A 21,079-nucleotide genomic window follows, 5' to 3' on the forward strand; every position below is an offset into this window, starting at 1 on the left:
AAAAGAAAAAAAAAGCTGCCTATCTACCTATTGGACAAACTAAAATCGTTCCGGACCACAGAATGCCGGACTAGAGAGGTACAACCTGTATAACCAAGCCCTGATAATAAGTACAGTAATACCTAATAAGGAATGTGAGAACTAAAACACACAGCTTCAGATCTTATATGTCAATACTCGTTTCTTGTACTATACTGCAACAATGAATATAACCCTTAAGTTTATACTATAAAGACTATTTTCTGTGTTGACATAATAGTGCACATATAACTCACTACAACACTATTACCAAAACTTATGCACGAGAAGCACTTGTTTCCAATGTTGCCAATTAAGATTACATCGTCAGCACTAGGTAAGGGTTTTAAGTGCAGATTCTCATATGACCACAGCAAGGGTTTATACATCTCCTGAACACATAACTCTTAATACAGTAATTTGTTCACATTTTATTAGTTCATGAGAACACAGTACAGTATGTATGTCAATTCTGATGACAGATTAAGTACTGTACCAGGGTAATCTTGTGTGAACTTGAATGACTTGATCCTACAGTACTGTATAGTTAAACAAAATATATTCTATGAATAGTACATGTATTATGCATTCCTTCAACATATACTGTACTATATAATGCAAATCCCAATGCAATATTCTAGGATCTGTATTATACAGTATATATTTCATGATGTATAATGTATACTATGTGTGTACCTGTTCACAGCAGCACTAACTAACTGTAATTTCAGATTATTGACACTTTTGATTATACACTAACTGATTTAATTTAATTACAAAAACTAATTATACATCCAACAAGTATCCTTAGATAATTATTAAAAGTCTACATTGTGCACAGTAAAAAATCTGACAATAACCTTCATTGCCCCCCCCCAAAAAAAAACATCAAATTGTGTTAAATTTTCCAATTCAAATAAGACATGAACACTGATTATCACATTTATAAGGAATCACATCACAGTATTTCTTTTCTATAAATCACAGCGGTGTACTCTGACCATTAGATTCTTGAAATAAACACCACGCGATCACTTGTGTGAACGTGACAGAGGCAGACTACAGATGACGTTGTGAAGTGGGATAGCAATAAACCCAGCGATGGTCACCCCCATGGAGTCTCCAAATGTGGTCATCCCCATGGCAAACTCTTTATGGGCATCATCAACCTGCTGTAAGAAATAAACACTCAATAAGTACAACACATTGGCATTAACTGGGTACTGTACAAGCCTTTCCTCAACAAGAAACTGATGTAACATGTAATACCATCTCCACACACGAAGGGGCCCCCTAGTATGGCAGGTTAGATGACTCAATTTGGTCATAAAAGTATGAAAGGAAAAGAACTGATAATAGTGATACAATCAACAGAGTACTGGCAAGAACAGGAGAAGTGTTCAAAAGTAAATAAAACATTAAAGTATATACTGTAGGGTAGGAGAGAGACCCAATTTGCCTTACACCACACTAATATACTGTACAGGTAACTCCTATCACCAACCCACGTTTACAGTGAGAACTGGGCATTAAAAGTAGGACTTCCAAATAATATTTCACCATCAAGTTAATGCTATATTAAAAGCCAAATATTGTAACAGACAAATTTACTGTTATACTATAATAAGAAAGATGTGTCTCTTCTTACAATTGCCTCAGAACTATGAAGAAAAAAATTCACAAACTAATGTAAAATCTAACATATTATAACCCTAACATGTACTAACACTGGACCATAGAGGATGGCCCTCACTACCACACATGGTAGGTTTTCTTTAGGTACTGTACAGTACTAGTTTTTTCCTGTACTGTACTAACACTGGACAATAAGATCATAAGAAAGTAACAAAGAACAGACCAACTGTCTGAACACCTATACCCTTTCCACACTAACCTGACCTGGAGGCCCCACCCTTCTTCTATACTAATAGCTAATTGGTTCATAGAAAATTAAAACTGAATGTGTTCACAATTGGTAAGCAGAACTGTTATCTAAAATAATGTAAAAAATATGGATTACAATTTATCAAAATACAAATCATTTCAAAGCATTAGCACTTCAGAGAGAATGATAGAACATTTTAAATATTTATTATAAAAGGTCGATATAAACACTCGCTTATATGTGCGCAGTCCCAGGGGAGGTAAAACACTCAGAGGAACCAATCAGCTGCTCGTAGCTATAGACGAGGGGCGGGGCTTACAGGCCAGTTTAGCATGGAAATACTATAGTAAGCTGATAATTGGGTGAAAAGGTAAATAAATAATAGGTAACACTGTAAAGGTCAAACTACCTCTTGTGAGATTTTATAGAAAGTGTTGACATAAGCCGCTCCTCCCAGAAGACCTTCCCACAGCACCAGCACAAACACCAGCCAGATGCTCCTGATCCACCAGAAGATGGCACAAGTCAGCAGGAGAACAACGTTGATCCACTGAAATTTAAATATTGCATGAAACTATCTATGTACAGTACTGTAACAGTGGCCATCATTTGTGGATATTAGCTGTAGGGACAGTGGTCACCATCTGTTAAAGTTTCATGTTGCCTGCATTCCATTTTTGTGCTTATAGGATGATTAGTGTAGAATCCTTAGCCACAGGTTAAGTGTTAAAGCGTTAGAATACTGTACATAAATTCTTGCATATGCCCCGGGTTACTACATCTCTGTGCTGCTTTAGGTATTACTGTATCATATTTCTATCCAATGATAAATAATTCTAGGTAATCCAGCAATATCCCCCCTACTATATTATACAGTCATCATATACTGTACTGTACTGTACTGTACTCTACTGCACTGTACTGTTCTGCAAATTATTACAAAATTACACTAAAAAAATCTGTTTCATGGTACTACAAATCTGGGTATTTTACTGTAATAAACATAGATGCTATATACTCAGGGTGTCTACTGGCCAGACAAAACAAAATTCCTTGGCTTTTCCAGGTGAAAATTTGATAAGCTCCAGGTACATAAATTCGGTATTTATTACGACAATAACAAAATTAGAGGTCTTCAATAATATATATATAGTATATATATATGCCGATAACCACAAGAAAAGAAGAAAACACGAAGTTCCCAAGCGCTTTCGTGTAATTCACATCTTCAGGGGTGAGTACAGACTAAAGAGAAGTACAAAACAAGGTGTATATATACAGAGGAGGGTGAGACCAGGTCCACAATGGTCAGGTATTAGGTAATGACCCTACTAATCTTTAAATAGCACCGCAAAGTCGGTAGTCAGGTCAGAGGGTAAGGTGACCCAACCTTCTCACTCGGTGAGAACCAGGTGAGAAGGTTGTAGGTAAAACCTGTAACATTTGGTTATTTGATCACTAACATGAAATATGATGGGTACACAAACAATTCAGTTACTGGAGTGGCCTATTTACCTAAATTTGCTCCTTAAAGTTTAATTATTTACCTATTATATAGTACATCATTAATTTAAGGTAAGAGTACTATCAAAATACTGTACTGTAACAATATTTTGAAGTTGAACTGAATTCACATAAAATTCCAGGTTTATTTGTAAAATTCTCTGGCTTTTCCAGACCAGTAGACACCCTGATACTGCAGCATTCTTCATTAACTGTTTCAGCAACAGTAAAAACTGTAAACTGCGTGTAAAACAATAGTACAGTAACCTGCAACACAGACGTCTTCCATATGTGGTGAATGTGGACACAGTTGACAGAAGACCTGGACACAAACACCCCAACCTGATAGATGACCTGATACCACCGATACTGCTCGTGATGGTTCAGCCACATCTTCTCTTGTGGGAAGTAGATCAGTTCTAACTGAAATTGTAAACAACGATCTCTACAGAATCTAAAGTGGCAAATTACCAGACCTTTATATAAGGTATGAAATGATCTGAAGCTTGTAAGGGGAGCTGTAACTCACATCATCATGTGCTTTTGAACCATCTACTTATCTACAAGGTGTCTCAAAATAATTATATAAACTGCCCTACAGATTTTGGTGGCAACTGGATAAATGTTTGAATTATGTGTATTGTCTTTAATACTAAGGAAAGAGAAGCTAACTTTTTACATGTCAGATACAGCATAGTACTGTATACAACACATGGAGAGCTTGACAGTGTATGAGATAAATCATTATTTATCTCATCGATACTTTATCAGTGTAAGGTAAAGAACTGCAACAGACTTACTCACCAAACCTTGATTAATAACATATTCAGCGATATACACCACAGTAAGAGGGACCATATATCTCAACAAGGACGGAATGGCCTGGAATTTGTGAGCCAGACTGAGTGACGCTGGAGGATCTCTTGCCGATAGAATCCTTTCTCCTTCCTCTCGAACATGACAACTGTTGCTACAATCTGTCCAGCACTGGGGTTCATGCGGATGTTTAAGAAGGACCCAGAAACTGCAAGACGTGTTAATATATTAAAGCTAAGGGAAGACTGATACCGTAACTGTTATCATCATTGTATCGTACACTCACTTGTTTCACTTATATGCAGAGATTTAAACAAGTACACAAACCATAAAATATTATGTTATATAACTAAATGATGACGCTCCAACCAGTCGTGTAGAAAGTAATACACACAGTATTTCTCTCTTATTTGTTCCCTCAACTGCCTCTGTCCTCTACAACTGATCCCCCTTATCCGAGGGCGGATCCAGGGGGGTGTCCGGACCCCCCTATTCTTCAGAAAATTCCAATACTTTTTCTTTAATACAGTATTGTACTAAGGCACTTTTGTATAGTAAAAAGTAATTACTATTGACCTCAGAATGCCTCTTAATATCAAGTGCAAATGCCCATCATATTGGTCCGATTTAAAAAAAATTCGGGGGAGGGGGGGGGCGCCTCCCCCCAAAACCCCCACTGTTATCTCATTCATCATACAGTTTCCACCATCTACTTCTATACTGTACATAAAAGATAAGACATAAAGAACAAACTAACCCAAAATGATCTGTTGCCTCTAGCTGAAGCATGACACATCATCACTTATCTTACATAAACATTAATTTCCTTAAACTCTGGAAGTTAGGTACAGTACAGAATGTAGGTTACCCGAGAGCCATAGCAATCGGCACAAGCAACATAGAGAGTAAAGAGTTGCGGGGGGTGAGTCCCACAGATGTGAGCACAGCATAAGCCAGCGCACCAAACACTCCTGCTCCTCCTGTTCCTGAAGACCATGTTGACAACACATTCCTTAAAAAGACAAAAGAAAAAATTAATGGAGAACACAGCAGCCAGTGGTTATTGTATTTGCATAAATACAGCTTTTAGTCTGTCCAACTGGGTATTGGTCTCAATACCAAGAAATCTCTCAAACCAGAACCGCTCTGAAACAATTATTCCAGCTAATGGAGAGATTACTATACAGCATATAGGTACCCGAGCCTTACAATTTTAATATACATACGCATAGTACTACCTAACTTTTTACACTTTTCAACTCCTCTTAAGAGTAACAATTGAGTATAAAAGCACAAGACAGATAAAGTGAGCTTTACTTACCTGTGAAAGTTAGCCGCGTACTGCAGGAAGGAAGTTTCTCCGAGACCAGACGCAGCGGAGGCGAAGACAACACCGACTATTGCCATGGTCCTGCTGGTTGCTGCCCCCACTATGGCAAACGAACAGGAACACAACACAACCACTGCACTCACACGCAAACTATACAGGTGGATTAGTGACGTGTCAGTCAATATAGTACATCTATAATCTTTGGTATTTGCATTAAAACTATACACAAAACAAGTCTGATAGTACTCCCTCTATGCTGTGCTGTCATCAATCATGCAATGCTATTACTTAACAAGAAATTAACTGGTGTCTCAATACAAATGTGTTTTGATGCTACATCTTAAATCACATCTGTGATTCAGGGTTGTTATGATTTAAATCAAATGATTTAAATCACACGATTTAAATCGATTTAAATCAAAATGATTTTTTTACTAATAACTGTTTTCTCTTTTTATTCTACATGAATGAAAAGTATATGCAATGGAGCAGGCTAATAACATTATTTGGATTTACATAATTATGTACTGTACTATAGTCTGTTCTCTCCAGTTTTGCGTAACTTTCATCATAAGGTCTCATTATTATTGTATATATTTACATGAAATATATTGTTAACTAAGATAATAAATACTATTGAAATTCAGAAGAACTGTAGTATTCTCTTCTCCCGGCATTATATATCAGTCAATAAGGAGCAAGGGGCTGTAAATTTTTGCAAAGCTAGAGTGAACAGGCTGTAGGCACTAGGCTATACATATTCAGATATTCTATTTATATCACTTAGTATGTTCTTTTTAAACAACATAATTATTATTTCTGATCAAAGAAGCATAACTGGTTTTGTGATAAAAACTACTAAGTCTGAAAAAGTCACTTTGGATCAGCAAGTTGCTAATTATATATATGCAACAAATTGACCCTTCAGAACAGTGGAGCACAAAGAGTTTATCAAGATGATTAAAATGCTAAGACCAGGATATGTTCCACCTAATAGACATCAAATTGGAGGGTCTCTTTTGGATCAAGCCTACGATTCAGTGATTAAGAATTATTCAGAAGAACTTAGTGGGAAAACAGTTTGCATGGCCATGGATGGATGGAGTAATGTCCATAATGAGCCTATAGTATGTATAACTTTAACAGCGGACAACCGTATTTATCTTGTTGACTCTATAGACACAGAATCAAGACACAGCTGACTATCTGTTGAAATTAGCTGAATGTGCTACAAAAAAGTGTGAAGACAAATTTGGATGCACAGTAAGAAGCTGTGTAACAGATAATGCTGTTAATATGGCAAAAATGAGAAGTGAATTCGGACAAGATAAATCCATTATAACATATGGTTGCTCTGCACACATGTTAAATTTGCTTTCACAAGACCTGCAAATCAAGAACATTAAGGAGCACATTACTGAAATCATTAAGTACTTCAGAAATCATCACATCCCAGGATCTTTGTATAGAAGAGCAGGAAGAACAATGCTAGTAATGCCATCAGACACACGATGGAACACAGTGACAGATTCTATTGAATCATATTTAAAGAACTGGGAGACCCTTGTCAAAGTGTGCAAAGAAAATAATGAAGACATTGATAAGAAAATTGAAAGGAAAGTTAATGATTAGGCATTAAAAAGAACTGCAGAAGACTATTTAGAGAAACTTAAGCCTATTGCTGTGGCATTGGACTGTGTCCAGAGAGAACATACCCTATTAAGTGATGCTGTAGAAATCTGGGTAAAACTGAAAACTGATATTAAGGAGTATTTAACAGATAAGAAGGATATGGATAATTTTGAAAAAAGAATCAAAGTAGCATTGACACCTGCCCATTTTCTAGCTAATGTGATAGATCCAAGGTATCAGGGCAGACATCTGACTCCTGAGCAGCAAGACACTGCAGAACAGTATGTGTGCAAGTCTTTTCCACATTTCCTTTCAACATTAATGTCCTTCCATGGAAGAAGTGCACCATTTAAAGAGGTCTATTTTGGTAAAGATGTTGTAAAATCTCTCTCACCCCTTGCTTGGTGGCAGTATTTTGCCAATGATATGACAGAAAATGTAATGGATGTTCCTAGACAATTATTTACAGCTGTTGCATCATCAGCAGGGGTTGAGAGAATTTTTTCCACATATGGATTTGTACACTCAAAGGTAAGAAATCGCCTAGGACAGGAAAAGGCATCGAGGCTTGTCACAGTACATAAGCATTTCAATGTTCAACTAAGCTAATTTAAATGTTTTGGAATATTTTTGTTGTTTACAGAATGAGAATATTGTGTTGACTTGAAGTTATTACCGGTAATTCTTAATACACTATAATCCTACAAATGTAAGAAAATAAACTTGTTACCAGTATTATTTTTTTTACAAAATGAGAATATTATTCTGTTGACTTGAAGAAGTTAAGTTATTAATTTTTGAAACACTGTAATCCTATAAGAGTATTTATAGTAAAATTTCATTATTATGTTTGGATTTGTGCACTCAAATGTAAGATATGTTACCAGTTTTCTTTTATTTTACAAAAAGAATATTATTGTGTTAAATGCCATTGGTACATCTACTGCATAAATATCTTAATGCCAATTTTCTGTTTATTATCCTGAATAAGCTTTGGTTGAAAAATACTGTTTTTATGGTTTAAAAATATTATTTTATTGCAATTAGTAAAAAAAAATCAATTTAAATAAAAAAATCCGATTTAAATCAAATAAATTAATTTTTTTTTAAATCATGATTTTTTCCAACCCTGGACTGATTCCTCACTCCCATGTGAAGCTCCTCTCTTATGTGGCCCAAATAGAAAAGCCTCTGGGTTAATCAATAACTACAGAGCTGCTTTGTCCTCTTTATTCCCCTCATCATGTCCCCCATGCAGTACTGTACTGTTCCACCCCCCCCCCAGAATGTACTGTAGTCACACTGTCTAACACCTCTTACATATCTTCTTTGTTATTTTACCCTCTGGCATCTTTCTATCATTTATATGTTTATTTATTCATTTATAGTTTCACCAGTCATCAGTTGGTCTGTTCTTTGTTATGACCTTTATTGTCCAGTGTTAATACAGTACAGGGGAAACTGTAATACCTGGAGGAAACCTGCCATGTTAAGTAGAGGCCAGGGATTAAACCCAGGACACAACTTAAGAGATACAAGCACACTGCTGTATCCTCTCTTCATCAACTCTATAAATGATACTACAAGCACCACGTATCACCACACCAGCTAATTGTAGAATGAAATATTAGTAAGTATGGTAAAAACCTCTTAATCCAGACTCTTTTTATCCGGATTAAATAAACCCCTTCCGGAAAAAGCTTTATGCAGAAATTCACTTAATGAGGACTGGATTCTGCCCCAATTACTCTTGATTAAGAGGGTTTTTCTGTACAGTACTTAGTCAGCAGAGTACAGTATTGCCCACAAGTTGTAAGAAGATAAAGAAGCATAAGATTCTTACTGAATATATGAGCACATGAATGGTGCAAACATTTTGATAACAAGAGCAGGGACGATGTCAGCCAGTAGTACAGCGCCGGTGCTAACTGTATTACAGTCACGAGGGTTGGTGGTGGTGTTGGCGGTGGACCACGATGACTGCTGTAGATACAAGATATTGTCAAGTACAATGAAAGTCACTTAATATTTTTCATGCTCTCTCTCATACAGTAGAGTCCTTCGCCAACCACAGGAAACCATAATCCCAGTGGTGGGCCAAGTACTACTGTACTGTATGTTGAATATTGACCATAGACACAAAAACTGTAGACACGTACAATATTGTACAAAGCAACAATGTAAAAATCAGTTTTTAAGTTGTTTTAGGAAAATTACAGTAGAAGAAAATAATCATCACTGCTTAGTAAGATTAAGTGTAATCAAAAGAAAATTATTACATGCCACTTAATACTAAAAAGAAACTATCATTAATCATAAACAATGTACAGTACTTTGAAGTAAACAATGGGTTTAATTCTATAAGAAACATGAAACTAAAATGCTACAAGTCACTTCACGTAAATTGTACAATCAAAAACAAAACTCCTTCACAACCTTGTATGAAACTGTAGCAAACTTTAATGAGATAATAGTATCACCTGTAGCTAAACAAGTAACTCAAGGGATGATTACAATAGTTCAGGGTCTCAGGTGTGTTCATGACTGTACAGGTACATAAAAATAAAGGTATGGAGTTAATCACCTTAAACCTGTGACACACTCAGCATCTGTGAAGAACAACAAAATTACTCGATGCACCAACTAACTGCTCAACTTAATCTTATTATAACACAATACTGTATTGCATCTGCCCATCATACTTCCTTAGCTAAAAATTCTACTAACTTCAACCAAAGTGTACATAAATATCTCCATACATCAAATTCTTCAGATAACTTTACATCAATATCTTCAGGGAAAGTGTACATAAACTGTGTTGTATATCTAGCAATATTCATAATTAGGATACATTAGTAAGGACTTAAAGCTTTACAGTGATCCCTCGGTTAACGAGCGCCTCGGTTAACGAAATTTCGGTTAACAAATTACCATCCATAAGATTCTTAACTTCAGTTAACGAGCATTCCCTCGATTAACGAATTCCTTGCGAGCGCCCCTCAACATGTTTTCGCTTGCACACCAGCTGTCGTATTAGTCCGCCAATACAGTAATCGGTTCTAGGGCTTAAATTCCTTACTATTTTAGTCAATATCAAGAAGTTTGTACTATTCAATAATTTTAAGTCTTATATTAAATTTTTTAGTCATTTTAACAATTATTTAACATAATTGAAGTATAGGAAGCTAGTTTTTAGCACGCCAAACAGCCTGTCAACACACCATACAGGCGTCAGTCTCTGTCTTTTCAGTGGAGGTAACATCTTGCTTCAGACTCTCTTCAACATAAATGCTTTTTTTCTGTTTCCAGTCAAATTCATGGTCATTTTGAGATATATTTTACATATTGATAATATATAGCGCAGTGCAGTGTTGATTTAAAGAAAATAATCTTGAATTACACCAAGTGAACTAAAATTTTATGGGTGAAATGGCAGCATGGGGTGACTTCTCTTCCACCCCATGCCATCTCTTCTCCCTTCTCCTCCACCTCCATTCTAATTCCCATCATCATCATCCAGGAGCCTTCTACATGCACACCTCAAAGTAAGTGTACTTTACTGCATTTATTTTTAGTTTGTATGTAATTTTCGGTGAGCTGGAACCAATTACCCAAAAACCCATTGAAACAATAGTTTCGGTTAATGAATTTTTCGGTTAACGAGCAACCTTCTGGAACGAATTGTGCTCGTTAACCGAGGGACCACTGTACAAGTAAAGAGATCAGAGAATCAGAGACTTTCCATAATAAAAAAAAATGTAGATGCAGGGTAAAAGTTTAATAAGCATAAGGTAATACAAGTTTCTGGTCTACAAATACAAAATGTAGTTTCTGTGTTACTTGTCTGTAGAAAGTGAATTAAAAATATAAAAAGAATCACAAAACTTACATTCCCATTATCCTGAGTAAAATCATGAGAGAGTATGTCATGTGCTGCAGACAACATAACCACATAGCCAAAGTTATTGGTCAGACCCAATATCCAAAAGGCCAATAGATTCTGCCATTGTTCCTTCCCCCTGGGCACAGTGTCCTCCTTGGCATTGTTCTGTGACTGTAGTGGAGTTATTTCTGCAATGAGTTAACAAAAGGTCGGTATCTCGGTGACTGAAGTACTGTTACTAACCTGATCTAGTACAATAACAAGAGGAGTTGAAAGGTTCTCCTCTGTCTCACTGAAGGCTCCTAGTGTAACCCTCTCCCTTTACTTCACACTCATTTTATCAAACATTATCCTTCACACACCATTATTTTATTTATCCTGTTACCCAATTTTACAATAACCCAGAAAATTGCTGTATTAGTCATGACAGTTGAGGAACCCTTGGCCCCAAGACTCAGATGGTATTACCTTAAGTCTATAAAATATATTACCTACAGAGTACTGTACAAGTTAAAGAGGATTCCACAATTGTAACTGCCCGTGAGGGATAGTGTGAGACAACAATATGCAGTAACAACCTAAAAGCATTATTTGATTATTCACATCCTGATCTAACATTATGATAAATACCTTGATATCCTACAAGAGTTACATTAAGAAATATAACATTACTTACCAACAGCAGTCTCATAATCATCACTACTTGAATGAGAATCTTCACCATTTTGCTCCATAATGACTCCTTACACTTTAGTTCACAAAACACTTACAGTCTGCCTTTATACATTATATAACACACAACCTGCAAGAAAAAATTTAATACAATTATCATTATGCTGAAGATGATAGGCATTTAACTGGTGATACTAGTCTACAACAATTACCAGTGCAGTACAGTATATACCTCTCAACAAATACTGTATTATATACTTTGATGACAACTTATTTTTAACCTGAACATGATTACAAAAAGCAATAAGGAAATTAAATTTTTGTCTATAAAATTGTTTTTCTGTAGTTTTATCCTATTGGGTGATTAAAACAAACGCTTCCCAGGGGACACACACACAGTGAGTGGTACAGTACAGTTGAGTACAGTTTAGTAGAATACAGTACAGTTAAGTACAGTTGAGTGCAATACAGTAGAGTATAGTACAGTTGAGTACAGTAGAGTACAGTACAGTTGAGTACAGTACAACAGAGTATGTATTTTAGTTAATGATGATGTTTGGTAACTTGTTCCACTCATCCACTACTCTATTTCCAAACCAATGTTTACGTATCTCACACTTAAGTCTAAATTTGTAAACAGTAATTTAAAACCATTGCTACGAGTTCGCTCCTGGTTGGATAGTTTGAGTACCTTTGTTATATCACCTTTGTTTAGCCATGACTTCCATTTATACACCTCGATCATATCGCCCCTCACTCTACTGATATCTGGTTTCTCTGTTTACATCTCCTAGACTAAGTACTTTACATTTGTCCACATTAAATTTCATCTGCTATTTTTCAGACCATTCAATTTTTTTTATCTTCCTGTACTTTTACGGAGTCCTCGTCAGATTTAATTACACACCCTATTTTAGTGTCATCAGTAAATTTACTATGTTGCTGTCTATATCTATGTCATTTACGTATATAATAAATAGTAATGGTCCAAGTACTGAGCCATGGGGTACTCCACTAGTGCCATTACCCTAATCGGATTTAGTGCCGTTAATGCTTATTCACTGTTTCCTGTCCTGTAACCACGCCCTAATCCAATTTAGAATACTGTACAGCACAGTGATCCCTCGGTTAACGAGCGCCTTGGTTAACGAGATTTCGGTTAACGAATTACCTTCCATAAGATTCTTAACTTCGGTTAACGAGCATTCCCTCGATTAACGAATTCCTTACGAGCGGCCCTCATCATGTTTTCGCTTGCACACCAGTTGTCGTATTAGTCCGCCAATACAGTAATCGGTTCTAGGGCTTAAATTCCTTACCATTTTAGTAAATATCAAGAAGGTTGTACTATTCAATCACTTTAAAAGTTTAATATTAAATTTTTTAGTCATTTTAACAATTATTGAACAAAATTAAAGTACAGGAAACTAGTTTTATGCGCGCCAAACAGCCTGTCAACACACCATACAGGAGTTAGTCTCTGTGTCTTTTCAGTGGAGGTAACATGTTGCTTCAGACTCACTTCAACATAAATGCTTTTTTTCTGTGTTTTCAGTCAAATTATTGATCATTTTGAAATTTATTTTACATATTGATGATATATAGAGCAGTGCAGTGTTAATTTAAAGAAAATATTCTTTATTTACAGCAATTGAACTTAAAATAACACGTGTTGAAATTGTTTTTGAATCCAGCATGGGTCCCAAGAAATCTAGAAAAGTGATTTAAATTCAGATGAAACAGGAAATAATTAGAAAACATGAAGAAGGCATTAGAACAAATGTGCTAAGCAAAGAATATGGCATGTCGACATCAACTGTATCGACAATTCTTGCACAGAACGACAAATTCAAGGAAGTGAAAGTGAGAGACAAGTCTACCAGAGTGTTCAAAGGTAGATCCCTAATAGCAGAAACAGTGAGGTTACTTCTCATCTGGATTAGGGAAAAACAGATGAAAGGTGATTCAGTTTCTACTGAATTTATTTGTGAAAGAGCCAGGGAAATATCCGAACATTTAAAGGTAAATCAACCTGGTTCTTCAGGCACAGACCTTGAAGATTTTAGGGCCAGCAAGGGCTGGTTAAAAAAATTTAAGAAAAGAAGTGACATATTTAGTGTTAGGCATGGTGAGGCTGCCAGTGCTGATAAGGAAGGGGCAGCAAAGTTTTTAGTGGAATTTAAAGAACTGGTGGATACAGAAAATTATCTTCCACAACAAGTGTTCAATGTGGACGAAACTGGGCTGTTCTGGAAAAAGATGCCCAAAAGAACATTCATCACCAGAGATGAAGCCTCTTTACCTGGGCATAAACCCATGAAAGACCGTCTGACTCTATTGCTTGGTGCCAATGCTTCAGGGGATTTCCGACTGAAGCCTATGCTTGTCTACCACTCTGAGAACCCCAGGGTGTTCAAGCAACAAAAAGTGGTAAGAGGACGGCTTGGAGTTTATTGGAAATCCAACCGTAAAGCATGGGTAACAAGACAGCTCTTTAATGAATGGGCTGTTGAGGTGTTTTGCCCTTCTGTGAAGAGTTACCTAACCACCAATAAACTCCCTTTAAAGGTCATGACCCTCAACTTGCCAGAACTTTGGAGTCTCAATTTGACTTTGTCAAAGTGTTGTTTTTGCCTCCCAACACTACATCAATCATACAGCCAATGGACCAGAATGTGATCAGCAACTTTAAGAAGCTGTACATGAAAATTTTCAGGAGGTGTCATCAGGCAACTTCCACTGATCCTGAACTAACACTGGCACAGTTCTGTAAGACACAGTTTAACATCCTGGAGGCTGTAAAATTGATTGTGTCTTCATGGCAAGAAGTCTCCACTAGAACCCTCAATTCTTCATGAAAAGCACTGTGGCCATCAGTAGCCCATGATTTTGAGGGATTTCAGGATGAAACAGAGTTGCACCAGGCAACTGTATTTCTCTTAAATATTAATTGTGTGTGCTTACCATCATAAAATTAAGATGTTATTTTTACTACAACATAGGTATTGTGTCTGAAAAAGTGGAGTTTGGGGGTCGGGCCAGTCTCTATTGGGATTAATCCCATATGTTGTGTTGTTCACTTTCCGCGGTACCCCGTGGGTTCAATTGACCGCGTAAATCAGGGTACTACTGTACTGTATTTCCTCCAATTCTATGAGCCTTCACTTTTCGTATGAGTCTTTCGTGAGTTCGAAAACAGCTGAAAAGAATGTTAGTAATAGATATAGTCTGACATGAATGTCCACTTGTGAAGCCATGTTGGGAATCATTGACCAACTTGTGCTTCTACCAGGTGATTTCAGATAGATCCAGTATGCTAGGCCTCACCATATGTCATGGAAGCCACACATCCACAACATTGCTAAAGCTGCCTCCCAAAAGCTGGGAATGCTGTACAGATGCTGTAGCTACTTCACTCCTGAGCAGTTGCTTCAAGTATATAAGGGATTCATTTGTCCTAACTTGGAGTACTGCTCTCATATCTGGGGTGGCTCTTCTTCTGTCCAACTGTTAGATAGGGTAGAATCAAAGGCATTTTGTCTTATTAACTCTCCTCCTTTAGTTGATGATCTTTCCTCCCTTCCTCTTCACCACAATGTTGCTTCACTCTCTCTGTTTTACAGGTACTTTAACGGGCAATGTTCGGTGTATTTGGCATCCTGTGTACCACCGGCAAGGCCATGGGCTCTTAACACATGTCTGCCCACGGTGCCCACCTTTTCTCTGTGGATGCAGGTCACACTATAATAACCAGTTATACAGTAGTAGCTCCTTCTTTCCTCACACAGCCAAACTGTGGAATGCTCTGCCTTCTTCTGTGTTTCCATACTCTTACAATCTGTCTCACTTCAAAAAAAAATGGTTTTCAGCATCTCCGTGGTGTAGATTATAGTCTTTTTCTCTTTTATTCTTATTTTCTTTTTACTCTTATTTTTTTGCCAGAAGGTCCCATTGTGGGTTGAAAACCTGGGTCATTTTTAGTTAACCACCCATCACCTTTTCTCACATGAAATATATGTTTTTTCGCTAGTTTTCTTGCTGTTTTATATGAATCTGACATTTATCTTTGGGGCAAATCACTTTTTTTTTAGTTACCTAAGTTAGGTTAGTTGGTTGGCTCCTTTGGTATGAGAATAGGTTATTCTTGGTGTTTTACTCAAATCTGACCTTCATTTTTAGAAAAAAATTAAAATTTTCATTTTAAAAGAAACCACCCATGGTGGCGCCACCACCCCTGGGAGGGCTCTCTGGGGTGCTACCGCTCCTGAGTGGGACCCTGGAAATGCAACCACCTCTGGCAGGGCCACCATCCTTGCGAGGGCCCCTGGAGGGGTCGCCGCCCCTGAGGGCACCACCGCCTGTGGGAGGGTCCTTGGGGGAGTTGCCATCTCTGGGAAGGTCCCTGTGGTTGTTGCCATCCCTGGGAAGGTCCCTGGGGGTTCCGTCGCCACTGGGAGTGTCCCTGAGGGCGCCGCCGCCCCTGAGTGGTCCCCTGGTAGTGCTAGTACCCCTTGGAGAGCCCCTGGGAGTACTGCCCCCCCCTGAGTGGGCCACTGGGAATGCCACCACCCCTGGGATGGTCCCTGGGGTACCGCTATCCCTGGGAGTGCCCATGGGGGTGCCACCAGGTGAATTAAAAGTTCCCTAATATCCCTGTTTATCATTTATCCTCGAGTTACATTTATAATTTAATAAAGGAATTATAATCATTATAATCAGTCAGGCTTCGAATATATACGTCATTCTAGCTAATATACCCGTGGCCACACAAAACCCTTACATTAGTATAGAGAAAACCGTAAATACAAGCAGGGCACTGTGCGGTGAAGAGGGGGGGGGGTTAATAATTATTCTGTGTATGATAAAGCTGCCACAAGTGTTTACAGAGAGATAAGATGTCTAGAGAAAAATAATGCATACTGTACATGGAAGGAAAGTGATAGATAGGCAACCTTTAACCTTGGTTAAAACCCATCAGTGTTCAGGCTGGCCTTCAGTCAGGAGTAGTTGCATCAGACCAATAGTTGTGTGTAGATTACGGCCAGCACAGGAGTTTATACAGATCTATCCCTGCAGTTGTGAAGCCAGGCACTCAGACAACATTTCAAACAGCAAAGTTAACACAGGGTATATTAAGGAATTGTTTGATGTTTTTATTATTTTTTTTTTGTTTTTCCCAATGGGTATATTGTACAGTAGTACTCACCATCTTCCCAGTTCATCCTCCCCAAAAATCCCCTCGTTAAAAATTACATTATCCGTTGCTATAAACATCTTTTGCACTGATATTTATAATCCAATAGACAACTTGTGGGCCCAGAATTTTGTTTAAGTGGGATACTGTGTACAGTCTCCCCCCGACTTACGACGGGGTTAGGGACCCAAATCCAGGTCGTAAGTCGAAAATGCTTAAATAATACATAGAAAATCTAAAATGCGTGTCTGTTTTTCTTCTCAGCACCACAAAACTCTCACTTTTAAGCTTGCCAGCCATTTTAAAGGGAATTACAAACAAAAATTTTGTCAGTACACAGTGCAATCACTAACGTTGGGACTCAAAATACGTAATTTAAAATTTTTTGGGTACGACCGAGGCGGTCGTATGTCCGGGTGGTCGTAAGTCGAGGAGTAGCTGTATATGAAGGACGGAATCAGAGTTGTCTAGTGCAGTGCTTTTCAACCGGGGTGACCCAGGCTAGGTCCAGGGGTGACCTGATAGGCTGAGGTGACCCAGGGGTGATCCAAGTGGCTGGGGTGACTACTAGGGGTGATCTGGCTGTATATATAAGTCTGGAATAATACATGTCCTATCGCAATATAAGCTCGCCATTAGTAACTCCCGTTATGTGCCAAAGAAGTCTCTACTATAGCTGCAGATGTTAGTCATTAGTTTTTATAATTCAGAAAGTTTTAGGTTTGATGGTCAGTAAATTGTAAAACATTATTTTCTGTTTGTGTTTATGATTTCCTGAAAATTAAATAAAATTTGGCCTGGGTTCATCGTCACTGGTGAAGCTTGTGACCTTCTCATTCAAACTGTTTTCCCCTTTTAAGTACCTAATGTGTTTTGAAAAAAAAAACACTAAAAAATAAAAAAATAAATAAATCCCAACTGTAGTTTGAAATAGTATTGTCATAAAAGTTTCGTACATTAAACAAATATTAATAATAAATAAATAAATAACTGCTGGTTTCCTGGAGTACTGGACGACGTCTGTTCATTGTTCTCAGGAAGATGCGAGTGTTTGCATTTAAGGAGGGGGAAATGGTCAATATGTACTATGTCTCTCTGTTATGACTGTATTCTTGTGTTCTGTTGCCTAAGTGTAACATGTTGTTGTCTAATGGTAGACCCTGCTGCCATATGCCATCACAAAAATTATGACCAATCCCAGGTTGCTGATCTGACTTTCTGCCTCATTTACACACAACTGCAGGGTCTCAATTGTTTCTCTTACTTTGACAACACAACATACATGTATCATTTCTCACTATTGATATTTTAATTTTTTGTTTTTGTATTTATTCATGGCTCAATATTATTACAGGGGGTGTTTTTATTATTATTATTATTTATAATTTTTATAAATTTTTATTATTCTTATTATTTTCGTTTATTATAATTGTTATTTATTTTTAAATATTGTAATTAATTTTATTGTTGTTATTATTTTTTTTTTATTATAATTGTTATTTATTTAATATATTTGTATTAATTTTATTACTATTATTATTATTATTATTATCATTATTATTATTACCATTATCATCATCATCATTCATCATCATAATTATTATTATTATTTTATTTTATTATATTTTCGCCCCCCAGGCCTTGATGTGGGTCATTAAAAATGACCTGTGCCCGGGTGGGCTAATGCCCTTAAAAAAAAAAAAAAATAAAAATAAATAAAAATTATGGTACACTTCATAATGGGGTGACCCAGTTCATGGAAGAGCTTCCCAAGGGTGACCCACCATGAAAAAGGTTGAAAAGCACTGATCTAGTCACTAGTGTATGGCAAGAAGGTGAATCCAATAGTTGTGTCATTTACTGTAATAAAATATGATCTAACTTTATCGTAATGGATCTCTATATGCTTGTGTTTATTCAATGTATGATCTAACTGGAGTGTTAGTGAACAGTATAGAATGTCTTATGAAGTGTTTGGACCATTACAGTTGAATACTCGACATTATTATCAAGGTGACCTTTATATGCGTTTTATTTGACACGTGTCGAGAATATCTACAATCATATCAAGGACTTCAAAAAACACTCAACACTTTATCACCTAATCATGTTAAAAGTTCCGGGAGTCTCAAAAAAATAGACCACAACCACAGAGCTGATAAGGAGAGACACGTGGGATTATTAACTGGTTACCATAGGCTTTAATAGAGGTGTAAGCATGTTAAGGGAGAGAGAAACATCGTATATGTTATAGACAGAAGGTGTTAGATTTGTAGATTCTATAAAATGTATAATGATCTGACTTATGTAACAACAGGGTATGAGGAGACTGCTGAGGCCTTCTTTTTTTTTTCTCGGGCAAAGGTCGAACGACCCACAACACATTGCAAGGTTCTGAACGGTGTGAGATAACTTCTTAATAATGGCCGGACTATAGTGTTATGTAATCCTCCCTCTTATTTACGAATGCTGATATATCCTATTTGGTTATAATTTATATTCAGATTGTCAAATATAACGTCATTGCCTTTGTTGAGTGGTAGCGGTGAGGTGGTAGCATGATGTTTGGAGACGAGATAGATGGTGTGTGTGTGTGTGTGTGTGGGGGGTTAAAGAGGACTGCATGGTGAAACTATTCACGAAAAAGGCAGTGTTGCTGCTGCTGCCGCTGGGTCGAGGTTAGCTGAGGTAGGGAGAGGTTCCGTCAGTCATAAGATAGACCCTATTAAAAGTATGCTACAGTTAGGATGTATCTTATGCTACTGCGTTATTACCTTATGTGTTACCGTATTATTTTGTCGTGTTACAATATTACTGTATATCCACTACACCATTTACCATCTTTTCTATTTTCATTACAGGATGGGCGTGGAGGCGTGGTTAATACTGGTGGTGGGCGTGCTGGGGTCGTGGTTGTTACTGGCGATGGGCGTGGAGGTATGGATGTTACTGATGGTAGGCGTGTTGGGGTCGTGGGCCTACACCAGGAAGCGGCATAACTATTGGTCAGCCCGAGGAGTGTCCACCCCACCATACCTTCCCTTCCTTGGCCACATGCACAGACTCTTTTCTCTCACACAATCGAAATGGGTTTACTTCTGGGAGGTTAGTGATCATTTTAGTTGTTCCCTCTCTTATCTTAGCTTGTCATTCTCTCGTTTTTTATCTTGCTTTGTTACTGACTCCCTATTTAACCTAACCTAACCCCCAGGTAGTTAACGTTAAATGTTTTCATCATGAGGTGAGATAAACGTGGCGGGTGTAATGTTCATGTGACCTGTATACAAACATTATACTGTATAGGTTGCTGAGACTGACCAACTCTTATTACTGTTGTTACAGGTTTATCGCAAGTATGGTGGAGACAAATTCTGTGGACTTTATGAAATGCATACTCCTGTCCTGTTTATCAGCGACCCACATCTCATTAAACTGATTTGCGTTAAGGATTTTGAACATTTTGTTAATCGTCGGGATATTGGGACCTTTCGCAAAAATAGCGTTGTAAATAAAATGCTATTCAACAAGATGGGCAGCGAGTGGAAAGCACTACGATCCGTGATGACGCCGACGTTCACCTCTGGTAAAATGCGTGGGATGTTCCCTCTCATCTGTGACAAGGCTGATGCTCTTGTCTCCTCTTCGCTCAAAGAATGTGCTGAGAAATCTTATGCTGACATGAAATACAACTTTGGAAGTTTTACTATCGAGACGATAGCTTCCTGTGCTTTTGGTATTGACTGTGATTCTAAAAGCGACAAAAACATAAATTTCGCTAAACAAGCAAATAATATCTTTGCTTTTTCACTTACTAACCTCATGAAACATGCTATTACAAGAAGTGTTCCAACTTTAAGTCATGCTCTAGGACTTAACAAAGACCAACCTGAGTTTCTCTTCTTCGAGAGTGTGGCAGAGAAAGCCATACAGCTGAGGCGGGAAGGGCAGAGACGCGGAGATTTCCTAGACCTACTGATCGAGGCCCGAGTTGCTGAAGACTCTTTTATCAAGAACAACCACAGCACCGTGAACAACGACCACACCGCCCTGACGAACAACCACACCCAAGCTCCCTCAAAGTGTGGTAAGTCATGTCTGGAGTACCTTGTGAATGAGTCATGAATGGGGATATCAAACCTAACCTGC

The 21,079-nt window shown here is 37.5% G+C and overlaps 2 protein-coding genes across 2 annotated transcripts in view; one reads left to right on the top strand and one right to left on the bottom strand.

The window, feature by feature from the left end:
* LOC121854947 (battenin-like) overlaps window positions 1-21,079 on the bottom strand; it is a 21,301-nt gene continuing 222 nt past the window's right edge. The window contains exons 2-10 of the mRNA XM_042349753.1: window positions 11,744-11,869; window positions 11,074-11,255; window positions 9,028-9,167; window positions 5,544-5,702; window positions 5,091-5,234; window positions 4,211-4,430; window positions 3,674-3,829; window positions 2,313-2,453; window positions 1-1,190 (exon numbers count right to left, since the gene is read on the bottom strand). Of these exons, the coding sequence (XP_042205687.1) occupies window positions 1,050-1,190; window positions 2,313-2,453; window positions 3,674-3,829; window positions 4,211-4,430; window positions 5,091-5,234; window positions 5,544-5,702; window positions 9,028-9,167; window positions 11,074-11,255; window positions 11,744-11,801 (1,341 nt within the window). The 5' untranslated portion in view covers window positions 11,802-11,869 and the 3' untranslated portion in view covers window positions 1-1,049. The remainder of the gene's footprint in view (window positions 1,191-2,312; window positions 2,454-3,673; window positions 3,830-4,210; window positions 4,431-5,090; window positions 5,235-5,543; window positions 5,703-9,027; window positions 9,168-11,073; window positions 11,256-11,743; window positions 11,870-21,079) is intronic.
* The window catches only part of LOC121854946 (cytochrome P450 3A11-like), a 9,256-nt gene continuing 4,813 nt past the window's right edge, over window positions 16,637-21,079 (top strand). The window contains exons 1-3 of the mRNA XM_042349752.1: window positions 16,637-16,866; window positions 19,795-20,038; window positions 20,276-21,017. Coding sequence (XP_042205686.1) covers window positions 16,652-16,866; window positions 19,795-20,038; window positions 20,276-21,017 — 1,201 coding nt within the window. The 5' untranslated portion in view covers window positions 16,637-16,651. The remainder of the gene's footprint in view (window positions 16,867-19,794; window positions 20,039-20,275; window positions 21,018-21,079) is intronic.

This window comes from Homarus americanus, unplaced genomic scaffold (assembly GCF_018991925.1).
Source record: "Homarus americanus isolate GMGI-L3 unplaced genomic scaffold, GMGI_Hamer_2.0 scaffold23110, whole genome shotgun sequence".
NCBI classification, from domain to species: domain Eukaryota; kingdom Metazoa; phylum Arthropoda; class Malacostraca; order Decapoda; family Nephropidae; genus Homarus; species Homarus americanus.